The 26,730-nt window shown below is 39.9% G+C and overlaps 1 protein-coding gene across 1 annotated transcript in view; it reads left to right on the top strand.

Moving 5' to 3' along the window:
* The first annotated feature begins 969 nt into the window (after positions 1-969).
* The window catches only part of LOC104063822 (multiple epidermal growth factor-like domains protein 6), a 194,697-nt gene continuing 168,936 nt past the window's right edge, over positions 970-26,730 (top strand). Inside the window, exons 1-4 of the mRNA XM_054074867.1 lie at positions 970-1,141; positions 14,797-14,931; positions 15,571-15,680; positions 17,116-17,220. Coding sequence (XP_053930842.1) covers positions 1,071-1,141; positions 14,797-14,931; positions 15,571-15,680; positions 17,116-17,220 — 421 coding nt within the window. The 5' untranslated portion in view covers positions 970-1,070. The remainder of the gene's footprint in view (positions 1,142-14,796; positions 14,932-15,570; positions 15,681-17,115; positions 17,221-26,730) is intronic.

The raw sequence follows: 26,730 nt of genomic DNA, 5'->3' as shown, positions 1-26,730 counted from the left end.
AGTTGCCTTTCCAGGTCAGTTGGTCTCCCTTCTGCTGCCTGTAAGGGGAAAACACTTGGCTTCTGACAGCAGTAAAGGTCTGGAGAGATCATAAAAAGGAGAGGATGGATGGCCTGGAGGACAGCATGTAACTCTGGGATTTAAGAAACCTCTCCTCAGTTCCCAGCTTTGCATTCTTGCCATCCTTAACTCTCAGCAGTAGGGGTGTTATCCCTTCCTCATGATGTTAAATGCATTTATTTTCACAGTTAACTCTTTGAAGCGCTCAGATGTGATTGCAATGGGTGTCACGCACAGAACAAAGAAGGACCAGAGGAAAAAAAAGAGAAGCGAAGATACACCTCTGACAATAAAGCAGAAGCAGCCTGGCATTCAGGAGCAGAAGAGAGAGCGAGCAGAGATGGTCAGCGCTCCTCTGAGAGCTGCTAACCCTCATAGACACGAGGTTGCATGTAACTTCATGTATTTTTCAGTGCAATCAAATCCCTCCTTTATCTCCACTTCTCTGCCTTGTACCCAACAGGAATATGGACCAGGAGGAAAGTCCCTTTAAAGGATGGGACGCAAAAGGACGCAGTAGAAAAAGGGAGATGAGGCGGTGAAGTACGAAGACAGAGCCGGGAGGGAGGGAAGGATGGAGGGAGGGAAGGATGGAGGGAGGAAGGGAAGGAGAAAGGGAAGGAGGGAGCAAGGGAAGGATGGAGGAAGGGAGGGAGGGAGGGAGGGAGGAAAGGAGCAAGGGAGGGATGGAGACAGGGAAGGATGGAGGAAAGGATGGAGGAGGGTAAGGAGGGATGGAGGAAGGGGGGACCACAGCAAACGGCTCCGAGCGCCCAGGTGTAGGCAGGGACTAGGCAGTCTCCCCCCCGAGCGGATGAGGGAGATGAGGCGGGGGCTGGCGAGGAGGGGGCGGGCCGGGGGCGGGCCGTGTCCGCCCGGCCAGTGGCGCGCCTCGCCGCGGCTTTAAATGAGTTGGAGGGCTGGTGCTGCTTCGGCTGCTTGCTGCCGCCGAGCCGAGGCCGCTCTTCTCCTCCTCCTCGTTTCCCCCTCTCCGGGTGCTCCCGGCGGCGATGGGCGCGGGGCCGGCGTGGCTGTGGCTGTGCTGGGCGCTGGCGGCGGCGGAGCGGCTCCAGCGGGACATGTGAGTGCGGGGGGACACCGCGGGGCTCGGCAGGAGGGAGGGAGGGAAGGACAGCTTTTGTCCGTCGCGGGCCAGGGTCCTGCGCTGCCCCGGGCAACTCGCTCTTCATCGCGGCTCAACCTTAAGGCAAAGAAAAGTTGAACTGGGTGCGCTTTTTCACTTGTCCGCGGGGTTGGGTTTGAATGGAGAGTCGTGCAGCCCCGGGGGGGAAGAGGCGGGAGGGCTGCGTTGGCTTTGATTCGAGCTCTAAAGGGAGCTTCAGCGAGCGCAGCGGCATCGCCGGGTCCGGTTCTTCTCTCTCATTTGAGAGAGCTGAGCCTCGCACGGCTCCATCAGCCCGTGCCCGCCGAGCTGCGCCCCGTGCGGGACCCGCAGCAGGAAAATCACAGTAATTAAAACCCATTTCCATGTAAAGACCGCGAGCAGAGAGAGGTGGGAGCTGTTGGAAGCATCTCTCGGCGGCTGGAAGCCCAGCTCGCTCGCAGACACAAAGGAGTTGGGGCCACACGTGTGCGCCGGTGCAGGAGGGGGTTTCGAGGAGGTGTTTTGCGTGGCACGAGCAACAAATGTCCTTTGTTGGAAGTGCGATGTAATGTTTTTGCAAAGGGGTGGTTTTCTGGTCAAATTCTGAAGGAAAAGAGCTGATCGCATGCACAAAATCTTACGGCTAAAGTTTTTGCTCGTTGAAATGGAAAATAAAATGTTTGGAAACAGTTCCCTGCTTTGTGTTGGGCACTTTTTTTCTCTGTGAAGCTCCTCCTTTTATTAGGAAAGAACGTGTCCCCCAGCAACCTGATGACAGCCTTTTCCGATGTCTGTGTACCCTAATTACTAACCTCTTCCTATTTTTTTGACTTAATCAGTTTCACCCCACACTTTCATAATTTGTCCTGTGTTTAGCTTCAATTTAGGTATTTCCTCTGTCACAAGATTGAAATTCCTTATTGGTTTTCTATGCGGTATCATGGAAATATGTATTTACTGGGAGCGCTTTTCAGGTGGTTTATGGTAGTCCGTTTTGCTGAAGCACCAAATATCTGTTATAATGTTTAGGGAAGTAAAGTTCATTTTTTAGTAAAGCATTTTGCTTTTTTAAACGTGCTCAGTGTTTCTTTGGGGTGTGCCTCTTGTCATAAGCAATTACTATGAGGAGGAATACCATTGGCCTACGTTAAGCTATTTGCATTTGACATCTTGGTAATAACTGTGATTCTGCACTTTTAAAGCTGGAGGCGGTATTAACTGTGAATTACCTTCAAGCAATTTTTGTTTTGTCTTTTTAAAGATAGAGTTGCTGAATGGATACATGAAATATTCCCCTATACTGTATGAGGATACTACCATTGGACTCGAGTTGTTGGGAAGGGCAGTGTGCTCTTAGCCAGCAGCAATCAGAACAACCCACCTGAACCCCCATACCTGTGGCAGCACCTCGAGTGCTTTTCCAGGGAGGTGTATTCCTGCAATTACTATGGTCCTTACTGCTTTTCCTGAGATAGGGCAAGTATAAGCATTACTCCAAACTTAGTTAATGCTCTTTAGGCACTTCACCTTTAATGTAAACAGAAATACAAGACCTCATTCCTGCTCGGAAGCCTGTCAACCTTCACCAAGACAGTGAAATAGACACTTTTCTGAACTGCCCTTTTAAGTAATTCTGGGTTTGTTCCTTTGACATAGGTCAGTACCATAAGAACAACAAATGTATCCCTTGAAACATACTATGCAGAGTGCTTTCTTACTTAGCATTTGCCCTTGTTTTACTTGATCTTATGTGGCTGAGGACATTCTTCGTAGTTGTTTTCCTTCTGCTGTTAACTTGAGTATTTGCTCCTAGCTAAAAATGCAAAGGATCTCTGTGGATGCTGGTGTTCTGCTTCCATGCCCCCTGAGGAGATTTAATGTAGAACAGATTATAGGATGACTAGCTATTTCTATCAACTGTGTTTCCAGACAATTAGCCCTTGATGATCTTGTATTAGAACTTTAGAGAACACCGAAACGACCAGAGAACAAATATAGAGTTTTCATAGAAAAACACGCTATTTAGGCAATGAAATGAGGAATTAACTGGCTCTTGTCATAAAAAAGCACGTTTGTAGCAGCTTATTTTGCAGTGAGCTTAGTGGTTCAAAATTGGGGTATGTAATGGCATAAGTGTGGTGTGTGGTTATCTAGCATTGAGTTTACTTTCAGGATTGTGCTTCTTAGGAGGCTGAGGGTAACTGTGGGACAGTGCAGAAATAGGAACTGAGAGTTGAGGGCTTGAGTTGTTGTCAAAAGTGGTAAATCCTTTCCTAGAGAAATACTCCACTCCAAGTTTTAGAAGTACAGATGTTGGCTATATAGGACAGAGCAAAAGGCAGGAGTGGTTATGAGGTACATGCTAGGAACCCCCTTTGTGCAGTAAAAATTACCTGTCATGGGCAGAGCTGAGACACTGCTCAAGATAAATTCTTCTGGTCCCAGATGACGTAAATGAGGACTTCTTTGAAAAACTCATGAGAAACTTGGTCCCTGTCAACATTAAGCCCACTGACTTGCTCTGTGGTTTTGCAGGTCCAGGCTGACATCTAAAGGGTCTGATTTGGTTTTAGAGAATCCAGTCACAATCTTGCAATAATGTGATTTTAGGTTTTTTGACTGCTAAAATATTGCAGCTGCATATTTTTACTCTATCCATATAAGAATAAGGTCACATTCCAAGGAACACCTGGATTTACAGCTGGCTTCCTGGCTGCATAACTGTTTTCCAGTTTCAGTTCTATGGGACACTGTAGGCTTACTTGTATTCCTTCAGATAAATCGTATTCCCAAAAGCACAATCTAGCGTTTTGCTAGATGGGTAGCTACGTATTCAGCACTCAAGTAAATGTGGTGCTTTACCTGTACCAGTTACTGGGCTACAAAGATGCGGGACTATTTTTACACCATGTCTCACTGCAAAGAGATGGGGCTGTGGACACTATTTCAAAATTATAAAAATAACATTTTTTTAGGTAGAATTAAGGTTAAATAATTTTTTTTTTGAAGACTGGAATGTTTTTCTAAATCAACTCATGTTGTACAAGGCATTTCCATATGGAGACATGCTTAGGAGTTTTGATTGCTACAGTAAGATAATTTGCATATCAGTTTGAGGGTGTTAGAATGCAATGCAGAAAACAAAGTAACACAAAAAATGCTTCTATTAAGTATATGCTTGGAGCCTGGAATTCTGTCATAATATTGTCCAAATGATGTGAAAAGTAGGTTGTGTAATCATTTCTTGGTGAGAAATTGACTCAGTATATTGACTGTTTAGCCAATACACTATATTTTCACCTCCAGTGATGCCAATTTGCAGATGTGAGGAAAGCTTTTGTTTGTAGTATTAAATGAGGGCTCAAAGTATGTTTAGGTTTGGAATTGAAATGAGCAATGTGGTAGAATCTTCCATTTCTTTGAATGGAATATCCTATGCTCAGACATTACAAATAGTTAAATGATTATAGGTTTTTCTAGTGAAAATAAAGACCTAACTTGCCACTGCTGTATTTAAATGTTTCTTGCGTTAAGTAAGATGAATTTTATAATAAAGACTTAACTCTTTTTAAACCTTGGTTGAAGTTATGCTGGCAAATCAGAGTCACTGCCAAATTCTGATTTAGACTACTGAATTTTATCTAGAGTCTTTTTCCAGTTGAAATCAGAAGTATTTCTTCCCAATCCTGTCTACCTAGAATCTGTTGCAGTAAACCATCAATTCCCTTGAAGAGTGTTGCTACCTCCAGCCTTTGAGGTTTGGAGAATATGATTCTAGTAAGCGTGGTTTAAATGCTTTAGAATAAAAGTTGTGGTAGTCCCACCCCCTCATTCTGTCTTACTCACACCAATCCAGTATTTCTTTCTGAGAAACAAAAATAAATGTTGAAGACAGAGATATTTCTCATATTTGTGAATGTGAACATCATGCTGAACAAAAAAATAGTAATTCTAGCCTGTGCATTACAGTTTCTTGCCACCAGATAGAGCTCATGCTGGAGAGCATTATAACATAGAATCACAGTTTTCAAGATTTTGCACTGAAATCCTCTGTTTCACAATTTCTAGAGGAAAAACAATTTTTAATGTAGCCTTTTAACAGAGGGTAAAGGGCTCTTTTTTTTCTCCCCCAGTGTATTCATTGGCAGGAGACTTAATGAATGAGTGTCACCATGCTATAGTTCTTTTCCTAATTTGACATGTTTTCCTGCTCTTCAGGAGAAAAATGAGATCAAGACTGCCTCTTAAACCCTGAAGTAGCTGCTGTAAGACTATGAACATACATGTTGACGTTTATCAACGATGAACTTGATGTCATAATTGATGGTAAAATATTCTCTGGTTTTGTAAATATCTGTTTTCTTAGAGACCTCACATCATGTACCTATATGGGGTTTAGAAATTTGCTGCTTATTATCACGATAGCTTATTTACTGTAAGATTCTTAGATCTGCAAGTTTAAGGTAGGTAAGTCCCAGCTCCCATTCATTTCATTGGGATTTGGCTTCTTAAGTTATTCTTCAAAGCTGCACCCTAAGGAGGGTGAACTTGTCTGCGTTTCTTTAGGTATACCTCTGCTGCATTATGAAATGTTGATATAGTTTAGTTATTTATGGATATTTATGCATTTATTTTGTGCATATAGTGTGTTTGCAGTATTTCTGATTTCTAGAAAGATTGCTTCGACTTTGTTTTTCTGCATTGTTTATATCCCATGCTGCTTATTTATCGTTGTCCTAGGCATGCCATGATCTAGATATGACAGAGAACATGGAGTATTTTTAATATATTTAAAAAAAACCTCCTGGTGAGGAGAGGTAAGATTATCTGCTAATGTAAAAACTGGTCTTTGGATAACGCCTCAGCAGATCCTCCTTTGATGGAAGTGATGCTTTGGCTCTCAGAGTTAAAAGACCATATTGCAGACTTGTGTTATTCACCAATTAAATACCTTCTCTCTTTGAACACAGTTAATAGATTTCCTCCTTCTGAAATTCAAGTCTGTTACTGCTTACGTTCTCTCTAAAACCTATTGCTTTTAATTTATTTCTGAGGAGAAATTTTCTTCCATTACTTCTAAATCAAAGCATTTTAAAATTGCATGCTGAACATATGCATTCTTGGTTTTATATTTTGGATTCCGTGCTGGTCTTGGTGTAAAACATTAATTGTTCTGGAGATAAACTTGATATTTCTGCCTTTTGCGCAAGAAGATATGTGCTTTCAGATAAAATGCATACGCAAGCTGAGCTGTATGCTTGGCTGTATTTCTCTCAGTGCTTTTGACCTGAGAATGAATATTTGATCTCTTATGTGTAGAGGGAAATCTTATTAAAGTCAGAGTGCTGATGTTCTTTTTTTGTTTTCTTTAATAGAAACACCATACTGCCCTCCCTTTGTAAGTCACAGTGGAACTCTATTCATAAATTGTTGCTTAGTAGAGAACACCTCGCCCAGACTGTGTTTTAATGTACAAAAATGAATTCAATATTGAGAATATATCATAATATCTTGGGCTGTGCCTGAGGAGGTGGCTTCATAGGGTGCTTTGTATTGTTTTGTAACAAACAAATTTCTCAAATTATAAAACACATATTTTGAAGTCTAATTCCTTCAGGTGAGCATATCCCTGTATAGGAAGTGAGTTTTCATACACCTCAACCATTACCATGCTCTTCAGTGGTTATCCTTCTGCTTGTGATTGCTAAGCTCTCTCCCTGCCTGACTAACGCATGATCAGTGGTGAGAAATAGTTGCATGAACTTAGCCATTTTAGTTGTTTTCTTCGTGAGACGAGGCCTGTCCATTGTGTTTTGTCTGTAAAGTAACACCAGGAATCTGTGGGTTATTTAGAACCTTAGTGTTATGTTTCTAATTTGACAGGCAGCGATGTTTGAGGTTTTTTTCCCTGTTTACCACTGAATGCTCGTCCGCTAATGCATGCTTGTAAGTTGCTATGTTTTTTTGTGGCTAGAGTTGATAAAATATTTAGCTCTAACAAAATTGTTTAATGTTAAAAAAAAAAGGCGTTTGCATCAATGGTATCGAGCTAAGGATTTATAGGGGAGTAAAAGACTGGGAATATTTTAACGCTTGAAACATTGGCATGTAGGGACTCTTCTTGCATATATTACATTTAACTTTAAATGAAATCTTTCAAGTTTTTGGCTCTAAACTGTTAAAATCTGACATCCACCACAAAAGTCGCGAGCAATTCCTAGATACTGGTTGCCAAACCGAAGCTGAGGATTTCGCTACCTTCTAACTAGTTTTGCTGTCAAACACTGTGGCACTTACTGTAAACCAAAATTTTTTTTTTTTTCCCTTCCAACACAAGTTGTATGACGCTTTCCAGTGACTTTTTTCATGTTTTAGCATTGTCTTCCTGTGCCTTCTTGCCAAAAGAAGCTCAGGTGTCGGTATCGGGCAGATTTGCTGGGGTGACTTTTCTTATACACTCTTCTGCAGTGTAATGATAATTGAGATGGATATAGTTAATGTGAAATGTCATCTGGAGATGGCTGCTGCTACTTGATGCTTTTTTCTTGTAGTTTCACATTTTTTTTTAACTCCACTTTGTCTGAATTCAGGGCAATTGTTTGCTTTATGTTAACAATGAATACGTGTAAACTATTTCTTAGGCTCCTTATATGTGACCTCCCGTATGGTTTTCTAACAACGTTAGACTTGGATCCCTGTGACAAAGGTCCTTAAAAATGTCTGTAACGCAGCCTGCATGCTACAAGGGTTTGTCAGTGCTGTGCGAGGCTTGGCAGGCATGGTCACCGGCAATGCTGCTGACACTCTTCTAGATGCTGTTCTTTGTCACCTGTTTAAAAATAAACCCCAACGTAGAGAGCTGTGGAGGTATACAGAAGGCACCTAGCAATAAAGAAAATAATGGATTTAAGAAGATGGTAATATCAAGTAGTCTCTGCTGTTGTGCTATGATATCGGTACTGAATTTTCCTTGCTTACAATGACTCATGGCGTAGCAGCCATATTCTAGGATAATCAACTATTTGGGGCGCGCGCTTCCTGAATGTGAGTGAAGACAGATATTGGAAGTTATCAGAGTTGTATGCTAAAGTGATAATACTATATTTGCCATCCTGTGTGTGTGCTTTACTTGATTATTTATCTGATCGTGCAGATGCTACTTTGTGCCTGCAGAGGTCAGGCAGTGGGAGAAACTATAAAACTGGATGTTGTTGGACTGAGGCTGTGACACTAAGTAAAAAAAAAATAAAAATCACTCTTTGATCTAGAATGCAGAAAAGGTGACTTGGCAAATCATAGTTAAATGATCTGGATGTGCATATTTATCTTCTGTTTTTATTCCTAACCAAAATAGATTATTCTGTCGTGAGGGAGGGAGGAGGATAGTTAAATAGAAGCTAAATGACAGACGCTGCACTCTGATAGCTGTAGGAACTAAAAATCTTATTGTTGTTATAATTGCTGAGTGTATAATTAATCATCTCATATTGATCTGCTCTTAATCTAGATGCAGTACACAAAGGCTGAAAGATCTCTCGTGTTATTAGCTGTTCTGTCTAATTGAAGAGAGGATTTGGATAAGACGCAGCAGTGCATTAGTAACCTGTGGGGTTAGGAGAGTCTTCTGTGGTGGACCTTTGTCCATGGATCCAGAGAATAGTGGTGATAATGAGACCTAATCTAAATGAGCTTGGTGCTTACAATCCATATCCCAGAGGGCTTATAAACGTCACAAATATTGATACAGGATCGGTAGAGAGTGGGGATTGATTAGCGATCAAGAGAGCAGGATGTCCCAATTGTCTCTGGTAGTGCTGATTAATTTTATCTCAGGAATGTGGGGAAATGAGCCTTAAAATATCTTAAGGGTAGAAAGGGGAACCTGGCAGTTTTAAAAAAGAAAAGACTTTTCTGTCATTTGAGCCACTGTGAATTATTTTTCATATTAAGGAATGTATATCTAGAAACAATTTATTTGTATTTTTCTGTATAAAAATATACGTAACTTTGGACCTTGTCTGTGGCCTGTTTCCTAACTTGACTTATTCAGATGAAATTTGCTTTTCTCTCCTTTCCACTTGAGATGATATTTATAGCAAACTTCCGATCAACATCCTGTTTGCATACAACACCGTGTTACTGATCTCTACAATGCAGCATGTTTCTGCGTGATGCCAACATGCTTTTCTAGAGTTCTCTTACAAAAGAAGCCGGGGAATGCTCTGTTTCGGTGCTTGGAGGTGTGAGGAGATTGGGACTTCTGTAGTCTGAGAAGTTTCTAGCCAAAGCCAATGTGGCAGTGTATTTACAACAAGTTCTGATCAATGTCACTGTATCCTTAGAGCAAAACCGCTGGTTGTCATCGCAGCAGTGGAGAGTCTAGCCCTGACTATAGTCTTGATTTCCTCGGGGGAAGTTCTCGTTTGATCTTTTCAAACTAAATCTGGCAAAGCATATAGACTGTGCTTTTCTAAACTTTGAATAACAGCATAAGAAGAAAGAGCACCAACTCATTAGTGTTTTGAAAACACACAATTCCAGCAAGTCACTTCTTATGACAGGTTTCAACTATTGACTGTTCCATGGGAAGATCAATAGCATTCAGGCTGTAAATTCTTCAGCTGAGGCAATGCAGGCTATGACATCTCGTTTTTAGGAAGATATTAAGAATCTGCTGGCTTAGCATAGAAGGTGGTGTCATTCACTTACTTAGTTTCCATGGAAAGACCTCAAATCAGACAGACAAATCATTCTTTGCTTCATATTCATTAATGTTTTGATTTAAAGTTAGCATTGTTGAAAGAAACCTTTAGGGATATCTTGATGTGTGTTTGTTCTCTCACTGCCATTAAATCTACCTACCTTTAGCTTCTTGATTAGAGCTGTAAAAAAAGTAGATTGATAGAATGAGAGATTTTCTTTAACTGTCATTCCAAGAGCCAGGTGTTAGGACTGTGCCAAGCAGAATAAGAAAATATCCCTGTTACGGAGATGTGATGCACCTTTTGAAATGGAGCTGTTCCCTTTCTGGTTCTTGTGTGTTCAGCTGTCTTCCCATCTCTTTACCTCAGCCCATTTTGGATCACTTGTGCCAAGAGTGTGCAGAAAGCTGCCTCTCTGCTCCCAAAAGCAGATGGCCTGTACCTGTAACTTCTTTTATTATGTGAAAACCAAGTGCATTTCATCGTAAGAGTCCATCTATTGTTATATAAAATCACTTATGCTTGGATGGGTGTACGTGAAATAGGTGTCTGCACTAACGTCCTCTCAGACTTACAGAATGATGGGCAAGGAAAAAACTGCAGAAAACCTCACTCGGGAGATTGTAGGCATGCTGTTTATGTCATCTATGCTCTGTCATGAGTTGTGGGAAGACTGCAGTCCCTTCCTGGGAGAAATCTTTTGAGGTGATAGTGGTGGTCATCACTGTTTGAGGTGGAAGATGCAGCATTGCAGCTCAGGACGAATGATCACAATTGTTAATCACTCCTTGAGGACTTCAAGGGTGCTGTCTGTGTGTCCAAATGCTGTGAGACTCTGGGCAAGTGAAACAGCAGCCCATCGAGCTTGTGGGCTGTTTCCTGGAATGGAAAGCAAATGGCTAGTGAGGAGAATAAGAAAAGGGGGAACATGCAATGAGACTTTGCCTGAATAACTGCCTCAGCCTCTAGCTTGAGGCTCAGGTGCTTTCTGAGCCAGGTTTGCCATCTTTATGTTTAATAAACCTCCATGGGTGCTTTATTGACTGGTTTTTTTGTATGAATATACGTACTTTTAAAATTCTAAACACAGGAATGAGTTATATCCCACCTTGGGGATGCTTTTAATTTTCTCTGAACTTTTCCTGTTATGCAGCGATTCCCAGGCATCACAGCCACATGATTAGCCAGGACTGATCTTAGTTCATGTTAGCCTAATTATCTGTTCATTAGATTCTTAAGGCTTGAGCTGTAAGTGTGTAAGGTGTCTTTGTTTAAAGGGCAGTCTCTTAATGCAAATACGAGAAGAGAACTTTCTTGCTTGCCCAACTCAGACTGACAGGCTAATAATAGCCTTCGTGTTAGTCTTGGCTAACAGTGAGCATCAGTAATAAAAGGTTATAAGGGACTGGTGTATCAATCAAATCATAGAACATAATATTTTTGTATGTTTTGCTAGTCTTAACGCTTAAACTGCTGTTAAGAAATATCTTCTGAATGCAAAGGGCATGGGAGTTAAAACAGAACTCTCCTCCTCTGGATATACCATTACATACACTTGAGGTTTCGGGTTAGTTTTAGATGGCTTTTAATAGAGTGCCATAATACAGAAATATTTTCAATAGCTGTAGTCTTGTTCAAGAAGATGTTAAGTTTATAGATAACGTATCAAAGAGCAATGAGCCAGATGGCTTAAAAAGTGATACGTTAACTATGTGTGAGGGGAGTTGTTAAGATGGCTAATTGTTGGAGAGGGCATGCTTTATTTCCAAGCTTTGCCAGCAGAGGATTTTGTTAGGCAATTGTTGAAATTTAATTACAGTGTAGCAAGGGTTTTGATATCTGCCTTTAAATTATCCCCAGGGCATCTAGGAGGAATGACTTAATTTGAATAAATCTTAATAAACATATGACTTTATGCTGCTGGCTTGCTTTGTTCTGTGAGCGCCATTTGTTGCGATTAACTATCTCATAGAAGTCAATACAGCTATTCCTGGAAACGTGGTAATATCACATGAATAAGAATTTATGGGATGGGCTCAGTATGTCATTACAACAATCGTCAGCTTCTGTCTTTTATTTATGGTAGTGTGATGCATATGAATGTACCTTTATCTGGAAAGTTTTAGGCAATTCTAATAAAAGGAGATATGCATGAATTATCAGTACATGATGTTCTATTCAGTAGAGGGAGAGTCACTTTAAAAAGCCTGCTAAGTGAGGCATGGTTGCTAAGTAAGGCGAGGGTTTTATTAGACCGACTGACGTAATGGAAAAAAAGCAGGCAAGATTTTGGGCATACAAAAATTGGATGTGAAACAAACAGCAGACTTTGCACTAAGAATGTCTTGGGAACAATTGTTCTGAACTTCAGATAAGTATGTTAAATGGTGAGGTAATTGGAGAGGAAGGGGTAGCTGGCATACGTGGGAAAGATTACTAAGAATGGAGACGACAAGGGAATGTGGAGGAAGGGTGGCTTCTGGAAGGCATTTAAGGCAATCTGAAACTATGCTGCTACTGTCTTGTGTGTTGCTTCATGGTGTTGGCAACAGCAGCTAGGACAAACTCAAGGAATGGGTAGTAAAGAGCAATATAGAAAACGAGCTCTGCAGTGGAGAAGGAAGAATATGGAACAATGTCCACGGAACGTGTGTTTTAAAATGATGAAGACAAGCAGTTCCTCCAAAGCCTGGGAGAAACAGGCGTTCTAGTTCAGGAAACGAGTTGCCGTCAAGATAAGGTCTTAGAGCACAACTGTACTCTTTACTCTTTTTCCATGGTGAGATAAGACAACCAGAGCATACAGCTATAGACTTCATTTTCATAACTTCGTTTTTTACGTAGAGTACCTAGAATTCCCAGGGAGGTGGTGGGTTTGGTTTTGAATCTGTTTCTCTACTGAAGTGTCCTTTTTGGGTGAAGGACCAGCCTCTTTACCCTCAGATGGCTGTCCCAGGTATTCCCCTTAGTCTGGGAGCTGTGAGACCTGACTGTTGGCTGCTGCAGAGTACTGAAGGACTTCTGCACAATACTGGGAATATTATGGAATGATTTTGATCTAGGCAGGCAGTATTTCCTCCAAGTATTTAGCTCAGCAGTAAAAATGATCACACTTACAGTATTTCCCTGTTCTGCCCAGGCTTAATCTAATGATGTTTATAAACTACCTGCAGACGTGCAGATGAAGAATGTACTCTTATATTGGAAAGGCTACCTTGCGTGGTGTTCAGACGTAATAGGCAGCTATAAAGTACTTTGGGCCTCTGAGATAAAAAGCACCGTAAATCTTGAATGAGATACTGACAATATCCAGTGTAACTAATAACTTTAACTGCCAGGCAGCTGTTGGGCTAGAACTGTTCTCTATCTTATTAATGTAAAAAAACCTCCTATTTTCTAGCACCGGCTCACATTCATACCTGGGTCTACTGACAGAGGAAATGAGTGTGTCAGTCTTGCTATTTGTTACTCTCTGGTCTGAAGAGGAGTCTCAAACTTGAATCTGAAGAAGGACTTGTCTACTATCTGGTGTGGTGCAGCTGCTGAATGTTGCTTGTCATTTACCAGAGTGGGTATGCAATGTCCCTATTTTCCCCTTGTGTTTTAGTCAGTGAGGCTTAAATTTGCAGTCTGACCAGCTAGAGCAGCCGATCTGGGGGAACTGATAATTTAATTGTTAACAATCTGTAAACTATTAAAAAAAAAATCACTGAATTAATTTCATTTTTCAAACAGTAGACTCCTGTCTTAAGGCAACCTCCCACCCCGACCATGCTCTGTGGCTTTACTGAGACCCTGCATGTTTTACTTTTCGGCACGTAGCATTTCTGACCTTACACCAGGGCAGTGAAACCAGAATAAGGCTGGCAGAGTCCCTGCAAAACTATCAATGTGTGACCCTTTTGCTCCTTCACACCTCCTGAAATCGTGCTATTTTTGTAACTCGGATTAGGTAGCAGGATGAAGAATATGTATCATCCTACAAAGCAACATTTTTATTTTCGTCTTGTTATTTTAGGAATAATCAGAGAGCAGCGATACTTCCTCTTACAAATTTCATGTGCTTCCCAGAGGAGACTGAGAGCAAAGGGGGGAATCTTACAGAATATACATTTCCTATAGAGACAGTTTGGATAAACCTTATCTGCCTTGAATCAATGGAAAAGCTCCTGTTGACTTGTGTGGAGCCTGAGTGTCATTGTGTATATTGTTCGGTTTATGTCCTAAGGCAGGTGCTGTGTTTGTATTGCGCATCTATAGAGGCTGGCTATTCACTAGCCTTGAGCTGTGGGGTCAGTGCCTCTAGCTGTCAAGTCTTTGATTTCCCTTCCCCCCGAGCATAACAGCTGAAATAAGGGCTGTTGCATGTACAGGACCTCAGTGCGGGCAGAACCTTTCTGGCTCCCTCACCTTCATCATCTGCCCCTCAGCTTGTGAGGCACCAGCCTTTGTCAGGCAATGCCTCATCTGAAAGGATTACTGTAGGCTGATAACATCAAGAGATGGCAAAATGCGTCTGCTGAGTTATCGGTTAAATCCTGCTCCAATGTTTGCTTTCATTTTCTGGGGACAAAATACAATCGTGTATTTCTAGCTGGGCCATTCATCTGAAAATTACCATCAGGAGTGCGTTCACTTGTGACTTGTACAACCAATACATTAATGATATCTTGGCTCCATTAAGATCTGTGGACCATTTGCTGTTCTAAAATCATTGGGTCCTGTTTTGTCAGGTGTCTATGGATACTGGTTTCATTTGCAAAAGAGCTGTTTGATCAGTTCAAGGTAAAAAAGTAATTGAAACAGAATTTGTATTGCTGTTTTTTTAGCAAACGGTTATTAACTGTTACACATAGCACAATTTTATTTCCCTAGGCTTCTAAATATTGTGTTAGAAGTAAGAAAATGTGTCTTTTTCTTTCCCTCAAGGCCAAATGTGTGTCCAGTGTTTGAGATGGCACTGGTAGGACACCAACAGCCATGTGTTCAAGCCTTTAGTCGTATGGTCAAGATGTGGAAGCAAGGTTGCACGGGGAAGAGGTGGTGTATGGGCTATGAGAGAAGGTAATATACTATCTGTAGTTATAAATGAATTCTGTTACTAAGCTTTGCAAAATCTTTAATTCTTTTTTTTGTCTCTTTTTTGAGAGGGGAGTTGTAAACTATTTCATCTCCTGAAATATATGGAACTTAGTTATGGATCTGTCGTGTCCTGCTGAGACTTTAAGTCTGCTGTTACTGAGTAGAAAACGCAACTCTTTTCAGTTTTGGGTGTCATGAACTTCTTGGCTGGCTTTCAACCACAATTTTATATTATCGGAAAGTGGTCCTGTCTCATTCTGTTTCAGGTCAAGTCCCGCTGTCAAGTCATGTAATGTGGGGAATAGAACTTCTTTTTCTGTGATATGCATAGACCTGATGGGAGATCTGACTCCCCCAATAACTAAAACCAGAACTGATTGCAAACCACAGTTACTCACTTTTGACTGCCCTGAATACAGGTTCGTCAGAAAATGTGGTTATCGTATATTAGAGCTATTGGATGATATCAGGATGCATTTGTTTCATTTTTAACAAGAACTACTGACGGGGGCTGAAAAAATGTGTAGCAAATAAGATGCATGAGTACAATTTGTTACTAATGAGATGTAAATAAGCTGAATAGAACTTGTGATTGTTCTCTTAAACTTACTCTTTTCAAAGGTCTGGGTACTATACAGTTTACAAGCAGGTGTACCGAATGGAACGTCAAACTGTCTACAAGTGCTGCCCTGGATGGGTCCAACATGACGATGAGCCTGGCTGTTTGCACTGTAAGTTGATTGCAAAGCTGACAAACCAAGAGAGATGATATCCTTAGACTTTACCTTTTCCTACAAATGCTTACTTCTAGGAAGATGGATTTTGTTTCTTGCTATATGTAACTGGGATTTTCAGTTATAAACAGGTAATATTGTGGAAAGAAATTTCTTTTAAAAATAAAGAAGCTATAGTATTTTTAAATCTAAAAGTACCAAGTACCTCTAATCCAAACAGTGGAAACTGAATTTCTGATTAGAGTTGTTGCAGCATTTTTGTACCAGCCTGGCTTTGACAGGCCAATCAAATTTATTGCTGTCACCCAAATTATACAAAGTAATCTGCTGTAAGGCACTTGTTTTTTGGACATAGCACTCATCATGAAGTCTGATTGGTTTTGGTTTTTTCACTGCTGCTGTTGCCGTTGAAGCAAATATGTTTTACTTTATGGTTCTCCACCTGATGAGAACCTGTTCCTATCAGTAATTTCTAATCATGATGTTCTACCTTTGTAAAAGATGGTATTTAATTTAAATAAGGAACCATTTTAGCCACTGTTTACAAGATATAAGTAGAAGATAGCGATTTACTCACTGTTTAGGTTTGTTACTGTTTTGTCAGTAATTGTATTTTCTGTATGAAAGTTAGCATCTGTTCCTATGTATTTAATCTGCATACCAACATGAGGGATGCATTCAGAGAAATTGCCTATATGATTCTCTCTGTAGAGAAACCAACAAAAACAAGCTTTAGAGGCATTCATATTAGTTTCAGCCTGAATCCATGTATTTAGTGTGCACCTCTTTTGTGGGAAGAAGTCAAAGATATGTTTACAATCTGCATTTTAATCTCTGTTACAGAGGAATTTAATGTATTTGAGGCACCAGTGACAATATAAAATTTTCTTCCTGAAAGACTAGTGCAGATTTTTTTTGAATTCTTGAAGGCACCAAAATGGTTGAATTATTCTTTTACATCAGATATTCTTTGCATGTGTGGCTGAAGTATGTGGAATTTAATTTACTGTCAAAGAATAATGTTCTGTTGGAGGAAGGGAAGTATTGTAATTACCTTAAACATGTCTAACGTCTTTTAGTACACCAGTGTTTCTTAACAATTGCTGAATTATTCTCTATCAGTTTGTCTCTTCTTCCATTCTGGATTCAGGTAGTCCTGAGAAACTGTCTTCTGCCTCTGAAGCATCTTTAGATTGAACTGCATTATCTTAGTCTTATTTTTATTGAAGTTGTATTTCTCGTTATTGCTGTGGTAGTTACACCCATGATGAGAAATTCTATTGCAGTCTAACCCTTCCGTTTAAATAAAAAGCTGAATTTCTTGTTTGGAGGTCCCTATTACAGCAGGACTGTAACAGGAAGAGCCAATTCTGGAGGATTCTTGGCACGAAACCAACAACCTCCCTCCTATTTCATTCTGTTTGTGTACTAGCGCTGTGTACTGTTGGCACTTGCTTCAATGGAGGGAAATGTTCTGAAGCAGGATCCCAGATGTGCCAGTGTCCTGCAGGATTTCAGGGGCTTCGCTGCCAGTATGGTGAGTCCAATGTAAATTGTCTCAGATGCATCAGGTGTTTGGGTAAAATGCATGTTTAATGATATTTGTGAAGACATGAATATTTTATCAATGTTGACTTAATATTAAAATCGCCTATGTTGTGCTCCAGCTGGTTATTTGGTTATTCTCATATTTTCCAGAACTTGCATCTTTTAGTATTTAATTTTAACAAAATAAGATGAAAAATTAATTTGGTTGGAGTCAGATGAGCTTCTGTAGTGGATAATGCTATTGAATATCCACAATGATGTCCAGTGGAATATTTCTCTTGCTTCTGAACCTGCATGTACTTGTGGCACTCCTAAATTTCTCAGCATGGCTTTACCCTTGCGAGAGTAAATTCTGAGTCAAAAGAGGTTGGGCTGTGGGTAAAGACTGTAACAAATGAACCAAATGTATTTATTCATGGGATTTCTTTTGGTGCCTCTGAAAGCAGGAAAGCTGTTTTTACAGATTGCTGCCAAGTATTTCCTAGTGTCCTTGAAATAATTTATGCACCAGTTTTTCATTGCGATAACTTTGTTCTAGCATATTATAGGCTAAAATCTATGTGACTTAGACTATCACCCACTCTCAATGGGAACCTCTTATGCTGCTTCACAATCTGATAAACCCCAATGGTTTGTCTTGTAATTTATGTGAAATAAGAGCATGGCATACTGCATAAAGCTCTCCAAAATTACAGAACTGTATCCATTTGGTTTCTTAAGGAGGAGAAAAAGCCTTTCCTTCAGAGTAGGCTGATTGGGACAAAGGGTTTCTTTTGTATTAGACAAATTATAATTTCCCTTTCAGCTGAAGCAAAATGTGTTTTGTTCAAAGAAAGGCAGATTTTTGAATATTTAGGTTTCTTGCTTTTAAATTCTAATATGTTCGCCTACCCACCTGGCTTGTTCGTCATTAAGCGAGAAGGAATGTAACAACTGTTTACAACAATTCCTTTAAGAGCTGAAAAGCTAAGCTCTTTATTTGATCCATGGCTTGTATCATGCTTACTTCATAACCTCTGTCATACTTTGAGCTCTGGGCTCCACTAAGGCTTATGTGGGTCTTGTGTGGGCTTGCTGCACCCCTTGTCTGTGGGGGTAGGAGCCTTCCTCAGTGAAGGTAATAAAGCAGCTGGAGCTGCAGCTGGCACGGTAAGTGGGAAATGCAAAAAGTCAGCAAATGTTGCAAAAGGGTGGTTTTCCTTGGAGCCTGGTCATAGATAATGTTTTTCATTTATGAGCAAGCATTTAAATACAGTGTAGGGCTTTTTACAATGAAACTTCTGCTATCAGACCACAGCGGGCCAGCACTTGCCTTCAGACAATATTAGTTCAGGTAAGGGTAGGCCAAGGGAGATGCTACAATTGTGTATCTCTTTACTGCCCATAGAAACAAAAAGTTTATATCTGCAACTTGATATGAACCAGTGTGACACCAATGCAGGTTGCTTTGTTACTGACTTACAGCAGAGCTGCTGCTTCAAGGTAAGCAGGATCAGGCTCCCTAAGGAGCCCATATAATAAGCTTTTATGAAATGCGATATAAGCCTCAGCAAATACTTAACTATCTTCACTAGTCTTTTGAGTCTCCTTCTCTTGCCTGGGAAGACCTACGGCACTAAGGCATTTCAGACAGGCAGATTGTGTGGGTGCAGCCTGTGGATAGCAGAGGTTGGATTTTCAGACTGAAATGAGATTGTGCGGTCTCTATTTCAAGGTTGGTGACTGCGGACACTATAAAAACAGTGTAAGATATCCTGCAGTTCTTGGTCTTTGCAGTTGGGCGGAACTTTATCTTGGTGATTTGTCTGCTTTCTATTGATTTCTAGGGTTTCAATGGAATTTCAGTAGTCATCATTTTCAGGTCTGTACAGTAGCTGCTATCACAGCCTGGCAGGAGTGGGTTTATAAATTAAATTCTGCAGGGAAAAACTTCCTTTCAGAATGAATGTTATGGGCAATTCAGCTGCCTAACAAAAGCGAGGTAATTTAGAGTGTAAGGCTTCTTAACAGTCTTGGACATCTCCAGTCAGATGCTTGCCAGTTTTGTATCAATTAGTTGCAAGCAAAACTAAAGAAAATGTATTGTAGACCTAGCAGCTATAGCCTCTTTTTTTTTGCCTGATGTTGGAATATTGCTGTTTAAGTAGCTTAATTTTAATTTGACTGCATTACTTAATAGTAATGTATTGTGGTTTTAAACTTCTGTCCCCTCCTCCCTACTTGCGTGTGCAACTTTATTCTAAAATGAACTGGTTTACTTCCAACACTTCACCTGAATGAAAAAGAACCTCTCCTACCAGTATCTTTTGCTTTGAGGATTTGGTGGAACAGATGACTGCCCAGAAAACCATGATTTTGTTTTTGGAATGTGCGCTATAAAGTGTTAGTGGAAAATATTACTGTGCAATGTGAAGCTGTCAGTGGGCAGTCTTTGGTACAGAGGCGTGCTTCCCTGTACCTCTCTGCTGCGCCCCTCGATTGTTGATCCAGCTGGAGTGTTCAGGGGTAGCCCTCTTGGGGGCCTTACAAGGAAAGACTCTAACCACCAACTACTGCAGAAAGCTGCTCATTAGTAATCCTTGGTTGTAGTCTTGGTTTCTGCCACTTTTCATGTTATAGGCACCATCAGTCTCTGGACAGAGGAGGAACCATAACTGTACTTACACTCATTTGAACAAAATTGTTGCATGTATTCAGTTTTATGTCTTTTCTTCTCCAAGCTCTTTGCTTATCTTTTGTTTCTGTCATTTAGTGTTGACAGCTAATTCTAAAGTCTGACTTGTGCAGTGGCTCTCATGATCTTCCTGCTGGGCACTACAATTGAGACACTAGACCAGAAATGATTATGTAAATTAATAATCAAAAAAAGTAGGAACACGGGGCTTAAGACTATCCTGATCTGGAATGTCCTTTTTTTTGTGTTTATATTTGCTATTATGTTTTGTAAGTAGATCAGCCTCACGGGAATCACATCGCTATGTTCTTTGTTCTGCTCTGTCCTGCAGAAAGTTTGTGACCAATTATCGAGATGACTTATGACAGCCGAGTGTATCATATCAGTTGGTAGCAGAGATGGTTATTCACAATTGGCACGATTGTGTCTAATGACTCTTTAAAGAGATCTGTGGTGTTTTAGCAGCCTGTAATATGATGTTATTTCTGATGCAATGCTGAAAGGGTTATGATGCCTATAACAAACTTGATGTAATTGTGCCTAAAAATGAATTACTGCATTCCTTGTTTTCTTCACCCCATTGTTTTATTATTTTACCCACACAAGCAGCAATAAAAACTTAGAAGAAAGATTTATGAGTGAAATGGTCGAGCTCTTCATATAGCCTTTACAAGGATTCAGTAACAGATTGAGCTGTCTCTTTCGTTGTCTGCTGCAATTTGTCTTGCAATAATAGACTTATATCAATTACAATGTAAACTAGCAAGCTTTATTTCTTTTTATTTTTTTAACTTGTTTGGAAGTTGAGATTCCCATTTCTCTTGCCCAGTCAAAGAGAGGGGAAACTTGTACCAAAAAAGAGTAATTGTAAGACCAAGTGCCAAGAATAAACTGGTGCAGTGCTAGTTTCATTGTTAGTTGCCCGTTGTCTTGGTAACTTTGTTCAAGGTCTGCTAGGCACCGGAGCTGGATGTGGAAGTCAGTTACCATCACTTAGCTTGTTTAATTCAGCCCTGGGACTTGTACTTGAATGTGCAGCTAGTGAAAACATTCCAGATCCTACAAATAAGGATTACTTTATTTATTCCTTGTGACATAAAATGGCTCAATGCAAAATGATGAGCGAGTTCAGACTCTTAAACATTTTGTGATCAATTATCAAGTTAATATGGGTTTTACCAAGTGCCACCTTCTGCTTTTAAGACTTAAATTAAAAGCAAGAGTGAGAACTGAATAGTCTTTATAATTTCATGACTAAAACAAAATCCTAGCATTTCAAAGGTTTTGCAAGAGGCTACCATCACTATGATGCTACAACTGAACATGTCTGAGGAGATGGATGTTACCAGAGGATGTTTGAAAGCGGGTGAGGAATGACCAGGGTAGACTTGTCAGGAAAGTTGTCTTTGTCGTCTTGGCTTATACAATTGAAGAAAGCAGAACACAATATTGTAGTGTTTAACAGATTGAGTGTCAATATATTTAAATTTTGTGCTGTAGTGTTTGCTGTAATGCAGGTTGAATTTGAAATTCTTTTACAATGCCTGATTTAGATTTCTAAAGATTGTGTACATGGGAAGCATTTGCCACAGCTTGAGAGGCCCCGTGGTCTGCTGAATACAGTGCTGGCCTGATAGTTGAGATAAGAGCTTTGTTTTTTACCTGCCACTGACCTTGGATGGGAGTTCAATAACTTTCAGCAAATGATACCAGTATGCTTCAATTTCTTTGTATATGGAATGTTGATAATGATAGCTCGTTCCTTTGTAAAGTGCTTTGAGACCTAAGTAATTAAGTGTAAGATAATAGCATTGGAATGTGTATGTAAAGGCAAAATGCACACTGCACGGTACCTAAAATGAAATGCTCATGAGATAGATATTCATCAGTTCATTGACTAGCTGTCAATCTCTTCCTTAACTCTGGTCACACACTATTAAGATATTGAACTATATAAAGATTCCAGTAAACGAAAATGTCAGCATCTACTAGTCCAGATAGATCAGAGTTTATGGTACAAAACTCCTTAAAACAAAGATGTTCTTTTGGAAACTGTTGATTACAATGGCAATGAAGTGTGATGGATCTTGCAAACAAAAATAATGTCCCATTCACTATGAAAAAGAACTTCCTTATATTTTCCTCCATGCAATATTTCTTCCTGCAGAGAGGTATTTGATAAAGCAGAGTTTCGTCCTCTTTTACCATTCTGGTCTCTTGGAGAGATTCATGTTTTCTTCTTTGAGACTGAAGACCTAAATAACTCTTACAGGGCAGCATATATGCATGAAACAGTGCTACAGACTTTCTTTCTTTATAGCAAATCGCAAGCTTAAAACTTCCATGGTCTTGGTTACCCATAGAAATGTGTTTAGTTTTCATGGATTTTTGTTTCCTAGTGAAACTAGGTAATCTACCCTCACAAATACTTGAACAGTAATTCTTAATGTGCTTACATAGTGCTCCTTCTAGCAAGGCCCTCATTATTGTCAGGAGTTCTTGTATTTTGTTTTCATATCTTAGCTGTGAGTCCTTCGCGTGCAGTTTTACTAATGAGCAGGTTTTTAACATGAAAATGTGTATAAAATGCAAGAAAATGTGATAATTCTGCATTAACTAATAGGGAAAGTGAAGAGGATGGCAAAAAAAGCTAGTTTTTGTTCAGATAGCTCTAGTTTAGTGTACATAATCTATGATTATCAGGTCTGTTTTGGCCCTGGCATGGTTACGCTTCTGCGCCAAATGACTCTTCCACTTTGCTAGCAAGCTAGTCATGGCAAGGGAAGCAGAGGTGACTGACTAGGCTGCTCCAGATAGAAAGCTACCTGTCCTCTGGCAAAAAGAAACCTTGTGACCAACCTCTTCCCATGTTGGTACCTAGCCTCCTGTTCTCCTTCTGTTCCTCTTCAGCTCCCAGGAAAAATTAGTCCCATTTCTTTTTTCTTTGGCTACCATTCTCTTCTGTTCTTGTGATTAAGCAGCACTGGCTGACAGCAAATATGAAGGTGTAGATGGTTTTGGTTCTTTATAAGGCAGTAAAAGGAGCACTGGTGTCATGTCTTGACAGCTTGAGAGCATCCTGTTGGTTTGGTATGTGCTGAAGCACTTCAAAGTCATGCAGTCACCTGTGCCTGCATTAGGGTCTGTGGTAATAAGCATGTCTTTAGCACTTGTCGAAGTATTGTAACAACAGGCGTGCTGTACTGGAGTATCCAAAACCATTCTGAATAGTAAAATTTGAAAACGAAAGTGTTAAACAACAGACAGTGCTAACGAGGCATGTTGATGTGTTTCATATAATAAGGAGTTAAGAACAGACAGTGGCACTGTCTTTTTGTTTGTCATGTGTGAACCACAGAAGAGCAGCATGAGACTTGTATGATGGTGCTTTACTGCCTTTACTTCTTATATAGCAGGTTGGTTGTGGCCAGCAACTAACGCTTGATGTGTTAAAGAAGTAGTCACTACTGACATCTCAGCCAGTCCTAAAGCAAATTGGTTTAATTCTATGAAGTAGCAGGCAGTCTGGGTTTTAAACAACCTTAATATAAATTGGTTATATTACAAATGCAGAAGCCCTTGATTTAGATGAAGTGATCAGATAATCTGGTAAGTATTTATCTTTGTTGTAATTCTTTTCCAACACTGAAGATTTCAGTTTCTTTAAAACTGTTTCAAAGGCTGTTACTGGTGAATTTTCAGTGTTAAGTGTTCCATGTCCAACAGGAATTTGAAAATCTGTGGTTTTTAACTTATTTTAGCTGTTTGGGTATTTAAAGTCTTATTTTAGTTGGCTGGACAGCTCTTCCCTTGCTAAAACTGGTAGATGTGTCTTTGTGTGGCATGGTAAGTTGTATCCTTAACTAGTGTAGAGTGGTTCTTTAGGCAAGAAAGCCAGCCCAAAGGGAGATCTAGAAATCTCTTCAGCCTAAAATAAGGATGGCCTTTTCAAATTTTCCCTCTCGGTAACTAAAAATCATTATATGAAGATATCACTGTTATTCCTGTCTGCATCTCTTCACCTTCCTTGATATACTCAGTAGCATGCTGGGGTCAGGCATGTTCATACCAAATGGAGCCGTTCTATTTCTCAGTGTAATCATCAGCCTTCTGTCAGCTTGGAGTTGTCAGGGCTAAATTGGTGCCCTGCTGTCACCCCTGTGTTCATTCTGATGCTTCTTGTGCAATCTGTTTCTTGGTGACCTTGGAAGCTACTGTCATGACACTGTTGCTGCCTTGGGTGGGAGTTGGGAAGCCTCAAGGTCTACAAATCCAGTTTTGGCCCTTCCAGAAGCAATTTAAAAGCCTGACAGCACTTAAAGCTTTCTTGATGGCATGGAAGTTCAGCAATGGCATGGAAGAGGCACCTAAGGTAGTGCTGCTTGGGCCAAGAAGTGCAGAGGGAGGTACGAGTCATAAGTGTGTCCTTGCACTTTGAAATCCATTTCAGATCTCACATCCATTCAAAAATGTCCTTTATAATTATTTGTAAGACAGACAATACTTGTATGGTTTGGAAGAATGTCGGGGCAGAAATTAGCTGGCATAGTGGGATGGGAGATACTCAACTCTGTCCAAGTAGCTTGAGAGTTCACAGGAACAACAGAAGTATAGGCACTAAAGCCAGCTCTTCCCTTAGATGGTCATAAGAGCTTGACACTTCATCATTTTTAGTAACCATGAAGTAGCACTAGATATGTATGACTCAAGCAAGTATGTTTTCCTTCTTCTGGTGCTTAGAAGTGGTGGTTGATTTTTGTTTTTCCTTTTTCTTTTTTCACTGCGTTATTTTAATTCATGATTTGCTGGGGCAAATTTGGATAAAAATTAAGTTTATAAAGAATTTCCTATAAAACAAGTGCTTTAGGCAATTTTGTGGTTAATCGAAAGTATTTGCACAAGAAAGTATGCCAACAGACCTTTGGTGTTTAAAATTAGTATATTAATCAGAGCAGTTATTTATGGTTAGTGAACTGAATTGGTTTTTTTCCCTGTGCCCTACACTACTTCAAACCAATCGATTTCATCCTGTCTTAACTGTAGTAAAAAGGGAAAAACACTGGTGTCTTATGCCTTCAATCCATAATTAGTTTATCAACTTCAATGAAATTTTAACCATGGTATAGTCTTTTAATGTAACTTTTTATCAGATTCTGGTCTTGCTGGATAGTTGGAGATCTCCAGCACTTCAGTGATGTAATTGCCTTGAAAATTTAAGAAACAAATGTACTGGATGATTCCCTGCTTTTTTAAGAGGAACACACCCATTTAAGTAATTTAAAAACTTTCTAATGTACAACATCAATCCATATGTGTAAGTCTATCAAAATAGTCATCCACTGTCATTGAATAATGCCTTTTGGGTTTGGTGTCATGGTAGTATACCTTTCTGTCTCGTGTATTCTGCACTTTGATGGCAACTGTTAGATGGTCTGACATGTAAAACATAATTTGCATATTAAATTATAGACCCACAGTCACAAATTAATACAGATGTAACATTGGATCTAAATATAAAATGTCACAGAGCTGGAGCTGATTAGAAACCTATGAGAAAGATGAGTTTCATGCTCTTCTGTGCAGAGACTTGCAAAAGACAAATGTAGTGCAGAAAACACTGCAGAAGGTCCAAGCGGTATCTGTAACCTCAAGAAAAAGTTATGGTTAAGATAAAATGACATTATCTGTTCTAATGATGGATAACAATTGATTCAGAGGTTAATTCTAGTTGCAAGGAAGATCCTGTGAAGGATTAAAAAAAACCCTCAAAGCATGGCTTCCTCCAACCTTTCTATTCTTTCTTCTTACCCTTCCCTCTGCATTAAATTCCCTCTTCATGCACTTCCAGTCTTTGGCAGTGTAATCTATAGGAACACCTTTCAGCATTGGTAAATTATGAACCTCTGCAGATAAAAAGCCCTTTAAAAGTAGCCGCTAAAAAGCTAGGAGGAATAAAAGCTTTGTCGTTTTAAAACGGGAATGGTAAAACACTGATTGAAAAAATCATGACTGGTTCTCACCTAGATATGATGGGATATAATAATCAGCCCATCTTGCTGAAATGCTCTTTGGTGCCAGGGCTTCACAGCCATTAGTACAAAGAGACAGATAGACAGACGGCAGTAGTGAAACAGCAAACAAATATGTCAAAAGTAGATGAACCTAAGAATAACCACTTGAGAGCAAATTCACCCTTATCTTCGGTACAAAAGGCTGTTTACTTTGAACTTGCTGCAAAAAGTAAAAAATGGAAGAAAACTTGCTTTCTAGCTGCTAACATTTATTTGATGTTGGTTCAGGAGATATGGTAGCAAACCATAGAAAAAGATGAATGTTGTGCAAAGATGCTTGCAGGTACATTTTCTTCGCCATCAAAAGGCGAGTGAGCAGACCTCAAGGCTCTAGAAACATCCTGATTCTACTTCATGATTCCTGCCAATGTCTGTGACCATGGGACACTTCTGTGGGTATGAGCTAGATCACAATCAATTAGGTGAGGTTATACAGGTGAGTTCAAATAGCCCATGGTACTCTGGCTAGACTTCTACCAGCATCCAATTCATACAGGTTTTATGTAGCTTTCTATGCAACCCCTATATTAAAAGAATAAAAAATCCAGATAACTTAAGGTTTTAACTGATTTGGCAGAAGTTTTTTTTTATCTTTATTGACATATTTTGGGAAGCTTGCAGAGTGAGTTTTGAGATGGTTGCTATGCATCTCGTTCTCCTCGCAAAAAATAACTCTCTCCTTTCTTTAACCTTCGTGTGCTTGTAGTGGAAGGTCAGGCACTTCTGTTTTCTGTTGTGCATTCTCACCCATCCT

The sequence above is a fragment of the Cuculus canorus genome, chromosome 9, assembly GCF_017976375.1.
Source record: "Cuculus canorus isolate bCucCan1 chromosome 9, bCucCan1.pri, whole genome shotgun sequence".
In the NCBI taxonomy this organism is placed as follows: Eukaryota; Metazoa; Chordata; class Aves; order Cuculiformes; family Cuculidae; genus Cuculus; species Cuculus canorus.
This window is presented reverse-complemented; position numbering and strand designations above follow the sequence as displayed.